This window comes from Fukomys damarensis, unplaced genomic scaffold (genome assembly GCF_012274545.1).
Source record: "Fukomys damarensis isolate Sample0158 unplaced genomic scaffold, DMR_v1.0_HiC HiC_scaffold_33, whole genome shotgun sequence".
Taxonomy (NCBI): domain Eukaryota; kingdom Metazoa; phylum Chordata; class Mammalia; order Rodentia; family Bathyergidae; genus Fukomys; species Fukomys damarensis.
This window is the reverse complement of record NW_022900945.1, coordinates 55,564,104-55,572,495: the sequence shown is the minus strand read 5'-3', so window position 1 is coordinate 55,572,495 and position 8,392 is coordinate 55,564,104. Positions and strand designations below refer to the sequence as shown.

The 8,392-nt window shown below is 58.8% G+C and overlaps 2 protein-coding genes across 4 annotated transcripts in view; one reads left to right on the top strand and one right to left on the bottom strand.

Moving 5' to 3' along the window:
• Hcn3 (hyperpolarization activated cyclic nucleotide gated potassium channel 3) overlaps window positions 1–1,047 on the top strand; it is a 7,122-nt gene extending 6,075 nt beyond the window's left edge. Inside the window, exon 8 of the mRNA XM_010643860.2 lies at window positions 1,013–1,047. Within this exon, the coding sequence (XP_010642162.1) occupies window positions 1,013–1,033 (21 nt within the window). The 3' untranslated portion in view covers window positions 1,034–1,047. The remainder of the gene's footprint in view (window positions 1–1,012) is intronic.
• A 19-nt stretch (window positions 1,048–1,066) lies between these two features.
• On the bottom strand, window positions 1,067–8,103 carry Pklr (pyruvate kinase L/R). 3 transcript variants are annotated; one of them, XM_010643857.2, is made up of 11 exons: window positions 8,007–8,103; window positions 7,091–7,273; window positions 5,614–5,705; window positions 5,403–5,534; window positions 5,124–5,310; window positions 4,529–4,799; window positions 4,304–4,454; window positions 3,908–4,060; window positions 3,660–3,826; window positions 2,570–2,751; window positions 1,067–2,142 (listed from the first exon to the last, which is right to left on the bottom strand). In XM_010643857.2, the coding sequence occupies exons 1-11, from the start codon at window positions 8,101–8,103 to the stop codon at window positions 2,036–2,038; spliced, it is 1,722 nt and encodes a 573-aa protein (XP_010642159.1). In that variant the 3' UTR covers window positions 1,067–2,035. The 3 variants fall into 3 exon arrangements, with proteins under 3 accessions (XP_010642159.1, XP_010642161.1, XP_010642160.1); XM_010643858.3 differs by lacking the exon at window positions 8,007–8,103 and adding an exon at window positions 7,732–7,802 and having other exon boundaries at window positions 2,036–2,142; XM_010643859.3 differs by lacking the exons at window positions 7,091–7,273; window positions 8,007–8,103 and adding an exon at window positions 6,200–6,218.
• Between the last annotated feature and the right edge of the window lie 289 nt (window positions 8,104–8,392).

Here is an 8,392-nt window from a genome sequence, read left to right as displayed (position 1 = left end):
GAACCCTGCACGCCAGCCTCTCCCGGGCAGGGCGCTCCCAGGTGTCCCTGCTGGGCCCTCCCCCGGGCGGAGGTGGACGTAGGCTGGGACCTCAGGGCCGCCCACTCTCAGCCTCCCAACCCTCTCTGCCTCAGCGGGCGACAGGCGATGGCTCTCCTGGGCGGAAGAGCTCAGGGAGCGAGCGCCAGCCCTCCTCGGGGCTCCTGGCCAGGCCTCTGGGGACAGCCCAGCCCCCCCGGGGCCCCCAGCTCCCGGCCAATATGTGAAAGCCTTGGTGGCACAGGCCTCAGCTCTTAGGGTGCACGCACCTGGGTTCTCACGACTGCCCTGGGGAGCGTTTCCATCATCTCGATGCGTTCTCTGTAGCCTATGCTCAAGTATCCGCAACCTGTCTGACGTCCTAGTCCAGTCACCTTGTCCTGTGTGCCAGCCTACTCGGTGAAGGGTCTGCACTGCCAAGGAGAAGCCACTCGGAGCCCTGCCCAGGGTACTCCCTGGCCCTGGTCCTGCCAGGCGCAGGCTTGGGCCATGACCCCTCCCTGTACTAAGCACAAGTACTTGCTGCCACCATCACTGCCAAGTGACTAGATGTTTCTGTTTCCTAGCCAGTGGCCCTGCAGGGCTGCCTGGTGTGGTCATCTTCCTGTCCCCATAGTGTAGCTGGGTACTATCAATTACCTGTTCCTCTGTTGCTGCTAAAATATGTCTTGGGTCCCGAGTGTGGGCATCCACCTTGGCCGTCTGACTGCCCCATGGACCCACCCTGGCTGCTCCCTCTGAGTGGGATGGCACAGCTGCCTGTGACAGCACTGTCTTTGCCTAAACTAGGAGCTGCCTCTTCCCTGGTCCTTGCCCTTGTGGTGCCCGTCTCTGGAGCTAAGGGACAGCTGGCACCTCCTTAGTGTGCTGCCCTAGATCCCCTCAGGTGTGGGTAAGTAGCTGAATCCTTATGTGACTTTTTTCCTTTTTTGGTACCGGGGATCGAACTCGGGTCCTTGTGCTTCTGAGGCAGGCGGTGGAATCACTGAACTAAATCCCCGGCCCACTTTTTCTTTCCTTCATCTTATTTATTCAGGTATTTATTGATTTTATTTATTTGTTCATTTGCTCTTTATTAACAACTCCTTTTGTTCACCTGTCCCTCCATGCCAGCTTCTGTGGCCCTCGAGCAGTGCCATCAGCAATATTCAAACCCCCTCCCTTTGTAGGTAGGGGCAGGAGGGGCTAGCTGAGAAGAGAGGAATGGGTTCTCGCTGCAGGTTCTGCTATTAGAGCAGGGGTTAGGGGAACACCCAGGCATCTAAGCCAGGGAAGGGCAGGCCGACCCTTCTGCCTTCTCAGGGACAAGAGTAGTCCCTTCCCCATCCGCTCTGTTCCCTCTCCTTTTCTGCAGCATCAAAGAATGTGGGGGGCCAGGACCCTAAGTCTCCTTTTAGGGGAGAGTTATGGGGTTCTTGGTGTGTGGGAGTTTTATTATTGCTCTCAAATAGCTGGGTTTAAAAAGAAAATAGAGATACTCATTTTGGCTCTTGGTTTGTGTGTGGGAATAAAGGAATTTCTGGGTGCAAGAGGAGATACTGGACCTAGCCAGGCATGAGGGGAGATGTCCTCGAGCCCAGCACTAGGGCTGTGAAAGCAGGGACAAGACAGCCTGCTCCTGTTCCCCAGCTTCCCCCAAAGCTTGCTTTGATGTCCCTGTCGGTCACCACAGAGGGGTGGCCTGGCCTTTCCTGAGGCCATCAGGAGGAGGTGGCACTGTCCCCAGATGACCTGCATTCTGCAGAGATGGGACAGACGACCCCGGGACAGGAATCTGGAGGAAGGGAGTCGACCAGCCAGGCTGAGGTTAAAGGCTCAGGACATCTGAGTGGAGCAGACAGTGGGCCGGGCGGATGCAGAGGGTCAGCGCTGCCTGGCAGCCAGAACATAATCAGACAGACTTTCAGGGGCTGCAAGAAGCGGAGAGGAGGAGGGGCTGGATGGCAGATATGGCCTCAGATGGAGCATGGGGTGGAGACGGGTGGGCTGGGCCCTCTCAGGAGACCCTTAGCACCCGCATGATGTTGGTGTAGCCAGAGCCAGGTCGCCAGCCTGTCACCACAATCACCAGATCGCCAGCGCGGAGGAAGCCACGGAGCTTTCCTGGGGGAGGGGATGACGGTCAGTCCCTGAGGGATGCGGAGCAGCCTGTGGCGGGGCTGTCACGCTGCCCACCTCAAGGCCGCCCTGAGGGACCTGAGGAGCCTGAGGGGAGTGGGCAGTGCTGAGGGAGCACAGCCACTGGGGCGTGGATCTCACTAAGGAGCAAGCCTGTCTCTGCTGACGGGAGGAGATCTGGTGCTATTTGGCGTTCCTTGTAAATCAGATCCCAGCTCCAGATGTTACAGCTCCTCCCCTGGGTGCAGGCAGCGGCTGGGCTTCACTCTGCTCTTCCCTCACAGCCCAGCCTAACCTCCCCGCTATCTGTTACCTGGGCATGGAGGAGACAGGTGAGGCCTGCATGGCTGTGGAAGCTGGTCTGGGGTCCTGCGAGTGCCGGGGAGGGCAGGGAGGGGTCTCGGGAGCTCACCACTTTCAATGCCAAACTGGACCCGGCGATCCACATCGTCTGCCCAGATGGCCTCTGGAGCCTCACGGTAGAGCACAGGAAAGACCCCCCGGCTCAGGTGGATCTGGCGTGCGGCCTGGGCAGAGCGGGTGACAGCGATGACTACTGCCCGAGGTCGGTACCGAGACAGAAGCTGGGCTGAGCTGGAGGAGGCAGAGAAAGTCAGCCCGGAGCAGCAAAGGGTGTTGGACCAGTAAACAAGGTGTCACCAACAAGCTGTGTGGCCCTGAGTAGTTACACTTCTCTGGGCCTTAGCTCCCCGCTGTGAGACCACTGTAAGAATACTTTCCCTTCATCCACACAAGGAAGACGGGAGAGAATAAAGGTACAACAAATGAGATAACAAAAACTCTAAAAAACGTAAAATGCCAGGCATGGTGGTGCATGTCTGGCATCCCAGCACTCAGGAGGCTGAGGCAGGAGGAGTTTGAGGCCAACCTTGCCTACATGGTGAGTTTCAAGACCATCTTGAACTTCATAGCAAAGCCCTGTCTCAAAAAAAAAATTGTAGAGAATGTATATTATATAGCACTTAATTTCTTTCTTACTTTTTGATATGGGGGGGCGTTGAACTCAGGACCTTGTGCTTGCCGGGCTGGTGTGGTGCCACTGCACCACATCCCCAGTCCTAGCACTTGATTTCTACACAGACCTTACTGTCTCATTAATTCTCAGAACCCCAGGAGGAGGAGCACAGGGCTAACTCACAGGCCCGAGAAGACAGCAGGCTTGCAGAGCCGATGAATTACTCAAGGTCTAGCTGCTGAGTTTTATGGCAAAGCCTGCACTCAGAACTGCTGGGCCCCTAAGCATCACCTCCAGCCTCCGTGGGATCCCCCAGGCCTGGAGCCAGTGTGCCCAGCGACGCCACCTGCCCTGCAGCCCATGGGCATGAGTCCTGGTGTCTGCAAGACCTGCCATGCAGCCTCCTCTCAGAGCCACCTCTCTTCTTGCCCTAGGGCACTGTTCTTCATCCCCTGCGGATCAGCCCACTCCCGGGCTGTGCCTTCGACTGCCCAGCGCCTGAGTGGCCTTCCCGCGTCTTCCTCACCGGCCAGAGGTGGTCAGTACGATGATGGCGGCAGCGCAGCACTTGAAGGCAGCCTCTACAGCACCAATGGCAGTGACCTCTGTGGGGTCGCGGCTCAGGGGTGCCGCCCGGCGTAACTCTTCAAACAGCTGCCGATGGTACACGGCGGCCTCTGCCTCCCGAGCGATCTGCAGGCAGCAGGAGGTCAGGCTGGGCGGGAACGCGGCCGCCGGGGTCCCTGCCTGCTTGTGCTTCTCTTAAGCACCTACCGCGTGCTGCATCTTCACGGCCTCCACTGGGAAACTGCCCTTGGCCGTCTCCCCTGACAACATGATGCAGTCGGCCCCGTCCAGCACCGCGTTGGCCACGTCACTGGTCTCCGCCCGGGTCGGCCGGGACTTGGTGATCATGCTCTCCAGCATCTGGGGATGCACAGAGTCCGCTGGGAGGCGGCCCTGCTGCTTCCCTGACACCCCTAACTTGCTAGGATTAGAGTCACAAGCTATGTGACCTAGGCAGTCGCCTCATCTAAGAATGGGGGTCACGGCAGTATTTCCACTAACTGCATTGTTTGGGGTCAAGCACCAGATGGCAGAGTGTGCTGTGGACCCAAGGCGTGGGTGTCCCAAGAAGCTCGGCATCCCCCCGGAGGGCTTGCTCCAGACCTGTGTGGCACAGACCACGGGCTTGCCCGCCAAGTTGCAGCGCCCGATCATCATCTTCTGAGCCAGGAAGACCTTCTCGGCTGGGATCTCGATGCCCAGGTCCCCTCGTGCCACCATGATGCCGTCACTCACCTCCAGGATTTCATCAAACCTGGGCAGTTGGAGGAATCAGAGCTGGGCACACCACGGTGGGTGGGCAGGTGGGTGGGACAGTGGAAGCCTTACCTCTTCACGCCTTCATGATTCTCAATTTTGCTGATGACTTTGATGCCCTGTCCTTGTGGCCCCAGGGCAGCTCGCACAGCAGCCACGTCGCTGGCTTTCCGCACAAAGGAAGCGAAGATGATGTCCACCCCATGCTCCACCCCGAAGCGCAGGTCCTTGGCATCTTGCTCGGACAGGCTAGGGAGGTCCACCTCGGTGCCTGGCAAGTTCACGCCCTTCCTGCTGCCTAGGACACCGCCACTCTCCACTTCTGTCAGCAGCCCCTCTGGGCCTGGGGGCGAGGAGAGAGCAAGTTTCCGTCAGCGGAGGGGTACAGCAATGGGGGGGCAGAGGGACGGGGGGGTCGGTGTGGTCCCAGATGCTGGACCCGCGCTCTCTGCCCGTGTCCCGGGTTCCACACGCAGTGGGCACCAGGTGGAAGTCTGCGCGAGGCGACCCCCTCAGGAGGTCGGTCCATCCCAGGGCGAGGATGGGGCTCTGCGTGCGGGGACTCCGGACAGGGGGACCAGGTGGGGACAGGACAGGACGGGACGCCGAGGGCGGAGGGACCTGCCCAGCGCCTGGCTGTGTGTGGTCAGGGAGGTAGGGGCCGCACCAGTTTTTCGGACCACAAGGGAGATGAGTCCGTCGTCAATGTAGATGCGGCCCCCCACCGGCACGACCCGGGTGATGTTGGAGTAGTCCACCCACACGGTGTTCGCGCTCCCCCGAGTCCGGAAGGCAGAGTCCACAGTCACCAGCACCTGGGTGCCCTTCACAATCTCCACTTCCGTCTCAGGGCCCTGGGGGCGGAGCCAGAGGTGTGAGCTCCGCCCTCCCCGCCCCTATCGTCGACCCCGCCCGCCAATCACCGGGCCCCGCCCCCAGGCCTCACCCCGTGAAGGATCCCAGTGCGGATCTCAGGCCCCTTAGTGTCCAAAGCGATGCCCACAGGCCTGTAGCTGAGCTGGGAGGTCGCGAAGCTCTCCGCTGCCTCCCGGATGTTAGCGATGGACGCGGCGTGGTACTGGAGGAGGAGCAGGCAGGATTTCAGGGGAAGGTGGCGAGGACCTGGGCGTCCCGGGCCGCGCTCCCTTCGTCCGCACCTCGTGGGAGCCGTGGGAGAAGTTGAGTCGGGCGATGTTCATCCCGGCCTTGATCATCTCCTTAAGGCGCTCGACCGAGCGAGATGCCGGCCCTGGAACCAGAGACCCCACTCAGATGGTTTCCCCCACACCTGAGGGATGACCAACCCATCGGCCTCAGAGTAGAGCGATCTCTGCCTGGCTCTGTCTTCAAGGCGTTCATTCCGTGCTGGAGACCGGCCTTTCCCACGGAGCTATGTCCCCGGCCCTTTTTTATTTTTCTTTCGAGTCAGGGTCGCTAAGTCACTGTAGCCAGGCTGGGCTTGAACTCCAGGTCTTCCTGTCTGCGCCCCCCACGTGCCTCCACGCTCCCAGGCGCTTCAGCCTTGGCACGTCCACTCGGAAGAAACCCAGGTGACTTTCCAACGGCCTGGGACGCCGACTTCCGGTGCCTCTCCTCACCCATCCCCGCCCCTCTGTCCAGTCCTCCTTAGGAAACCTGCGGGCTCCACCCTCAAGTTATCTTCAGAGTCTGACCACCGCCACCTCTGGGCCGAGCCGGAAGGGCTGCGGGAGAAGCTTCTGGCCTTGGTCTCACTCCACCCACCTGACCCATTTCAGTCCAGGGGCCCAGCGGTTCTGTTAAAACTGCCAGGCGTGGTGGCGCGTGCCTGTGATCCCAGGACTCACTCGGGAGGTTGAGTCAGGAGAATCCCTGCGAGTTCGAGGCCAACCTGGGCTACACAGTGAGACTGTCTAAAAAAAAAAACCCTAGAAAACCATATGAAGCTGGTCGCTGATGTTCACTGGCTCAGGACCACGCAGCCTCCACACGTGGAGGAAAGGCCTCGGTCTCGTCCCATCAGCTGCGCTTGCCTTTCATGCTTCCTAGTTACCTCAGCTTCCTAAGGGCTTTGCACGGGTGCTGCTGTCTCCCCAGCCGTCTTTGGGCTGAGTCTCCTTGTCCTCGGACTGGCCGCCCTGACTTCCCCGTTTAGGGCTGCAACCCGCCTCCCATCTCAAATCCCTGACACCCCTTACCACCCTCTACATTTCTCTTTTTTCCCCACAGTATTTATTAGTCTGTAATGCACTACTTATATTGCAGTAATTTTTTTATTTGTTGTTCTATCCAAGCGAAGCTGTCAGTTCCTCAAGGGAGCTGTTGTCTGTTTTCTTCCCTGATCTCACCCCCTCCAGCTGTCCTGGGCCCCTAGCCTCATCTACTACATACTCAGCAAATATTTGTTGAATGGTGGAAGTAATGCTACATGCTGTAGTAAGGCTGAGGCAGGAGGATCGCTGCAAGTTCGAGGCCAGCCTGGGCTACATAGTGAGTTCAAGGCCAATCTGAACTACACAGCAAGATCTTGTCTCAAAAAAACAAGCCAACAAAATTCCCAGTACCACAAGAAAAAAAATCTGTTGAATGAATAACTGTGGAATGCAGCACCGTGTCACAGGGCAGCAAGCTGAGGCGGTGCCGGGAAGGCCTTACCGATGGTGGCAATGATGCTGGTGCTGCGAGCAGCCACTGGCTCGGAGTCGATGTCCAGCAGGCACAGGTGCTCCAGGAAGGTGTCAGCCATGGCTGCCGGCAGCTGCTGCTGCTGGAAGAAGGCGGTGCCCAGCTCCTGGGTTAGCTGGGCCACACTGGCGCGCCGCAGGTACCCCGCCGGCCCTGCGATGGAAGGGGTTCAGGGGCTGCCTCTAGGCCCCACACACCCGCCCTTTCCACTGGGCATTGTGCGCACAGGACCTGGTGTGGTCCCAAGGATCTTAGACAGCAAGTACTGTGAAGGCTCTACATGCCCCACTTGACCATTGGGAACAAGGGGCTGGGAGCCGTGAAACCACCCAAGATCGTGCAGTTTCTAGGAAATGAGGATGCGACTCCCATCTAGGACTCACCAGCTCTAGGATGAAATTCCACTCACCCAGCCACACCTAACTTCCGGCCCCAGCTCCCCCACCCATATTCACAGTGGCACCTCATTATCCACGCCAGAATCACCCAATTCCCTCTTCCAAGGTCCCTGTTCACATCTTGGCAACCCGCTCCCCCTCTTCCACAGCCCACTAGCACTGCCTCAGGCCCAGGGCTCCTGCTTGGTCCAGGGAAGCCATTTCCAGCCGCACCTTCCATGCCTCTGCTCACTGAGCCGGTCTCTGTGGGTTTGCTTCCCACTGTGTGTGAGCCCAGAGGCCTGGGGCTGGGCTGCGTTGGGCAGTGACACTGGTTAAAGTGTCACTAGTGTCTCTCAAGCCTGTATGCCAAAGGCCAGAGTCCACACAGCATGGGGTGCCCCATGGCCTCCCACCGGCCCAGACTGCGCTCTCAGGGACACAGTTCACCCTAATCCTCCACCCCACTCCTGATTTCCAAGCTTACTTCCTCCTCCATCTCCTCTCACCTCCGGGAGCACCGTTGAGGATGGACTTGGCGAAGTCTCTTTGGGACCGCGGGATCCGTGAGCAAAGCTGCTGGGACAGAACGTTTGGAGTTGACATGGTTCCAAAACGTGGCCCTGGGAGGAGAAAATGACAAAACTGCTGGTCTTATCTAGAGGAGCCAGAGGGTGGTGGAGGGCACACCCGTTGCGAGGCCTGGTCCCTAGCCCCTCCCCAGACTCTGTCGCTGCCTCTGCCCTTCCCCTAATCCCACCCATTTTTCTTGATCAATTTCAATCCATTCACACATCAACCTGAATAGAGATTCTTTTTAATGATCCCTTTTCTTTCTACTTTACTGTAGTGAATCCTAGATAAATCCAGGAAGCGGGACTTCTTCAGAGCAGGG